Here is a 1,111-nt window from a genome sequence, read left to right as displayed (position 1 = left end):
GGTAATGGTGTGTAGAATTCTGCCATTGTCACAAGCTAAGGCTCACAAAACTTGTACTCAACACAAACATCATGGCAGTATGGCACTCATAACTTATTGAGCAAAATGTTACACAAATCTACAACATTTGATGAAGGTACGTTTGAAGTCTTTGCAAACAACTATTCCTATTACATGTGGTTGAAAAAAACACCAGAAGCAGAGGAACTACCACCCAATTGGAAGTAACGTCATCAGATTGAAGAGCATTGACCAAAATGCATGTATATGATGGAGCTCAATGCACTTCTCTACTTTCTTTTTTCAACAAGTTTCCAATTTGTACAAGTGCCTGGACGTGAGTGGGACCAAGTTAGCTGTGCAAATACTTATTGCTGTCTATGTATCGATTTAGCATGTAAAAAATGCTAGAAATCACATTCACATGTGCGCTGATAAATGCAGAAAATTGCAAGAAAAGATTGGATATACATAGAAATAAAAGAGAGAGAGACAAGGAGACGGACCTCAATGGCAATCTCCGTAGGCGTGATAGTGCAAACATCAATGCAACCGCTTTTTGCAGCAATATCTGAAAAAGCTTACACCGTTATTCTCAAGACATTTTGGAACATTAAAAAAAAGTATGATTGAAACTAAAATATTAAGAGGCCAAGAACTGGAGGAAAAAGAAAGCAGAACACAATGATTGCATACTTTCTAGGCAAACCCTAGCTTTGGCATTGGCATATGCATCCTCCCTTTTGTCCAGAAGTGTCGACAAACGTTTGAGAGTCTATATGAGTAAAAAAGAAAAAAAGCATCCCAACAAAGCAAGTATTAGTATTTCTACTATCTTTCTCAACATTCATAATCAAATTAGAAATTTAGAGCCATTTCCAGATGTGCAATTTTAGGGTTAAGTTGTAAACCTTGGCATAAATGTCCCCAGATTCATTATGTAATAGGGGCCGGGAATGAGTTCCAACTGCTGAAATTCTCCTAGCTAAGGCATCCACAGGCACATCTAACCAGACACTAATGCCCTTGTGCATATATCTCCTGCATGAATTCCAGAAAACATCACCAGCTAATGGCATGGCAGACAAAGAATTTGATTATATAAATACTA

At 37.5% G+C, this 1,111-nt stretch overlaps 1 protein-coding gene across 2 annotated transcripts in view; it reads right to left on the bottom strand.

Moving 5' to 3' along the window:
• Positions 1-247: 247 nt before the first annotated feature.
• The window catches only part of LOC115995590 (shikimate kinase 1, chloroplastic-like), a 15,971-nt gene continuing 15,107 nt past the window's right edge, over positions 248-1,111 (bottom strand). The window contains exons 2-5 of one of the 2 annotated variants that reach the window (XM_031234667.1): positions 912-1,041; positions 697-775; positions 507-580; positions 248-331 (exon numbers count right to left, since the gene is read on the bottom strand). In XM_031234667.1, the coding sequence (XP_031090527.1) occupies positions 278-331; positions 507-580; positions 697-775; positions 912-1,041 (337 nt within the window). In that variant the 3' untranslated portion in view covers positions 248-277. The remainder of the gene's footprint in view (positions 332-506; positions 581-696; positions 776-911; positions 1,042-1,111) is intronic. The other variant, XM_031234668.1, reaches the window with a different exon arrangement.

The sequence above is a fragment of the Ipomoea triloba genome, chromosome 11 (assembly GCF_003576645.1).
Source record: "Ipomoea triloba cultivar NCNSP0323 chromosome 11, ASM357664v1".
NCBI classification, from domain to species: Eukaryota; Viridiplantae; Streptophyta; class Magnoliopsida; order Solanales; family Convolvulaceae; genus Ipomoea; species Ipomoea triloba.
This window is presented reverse-complemented; position numbering and strand designations above follow the sequence as displayed.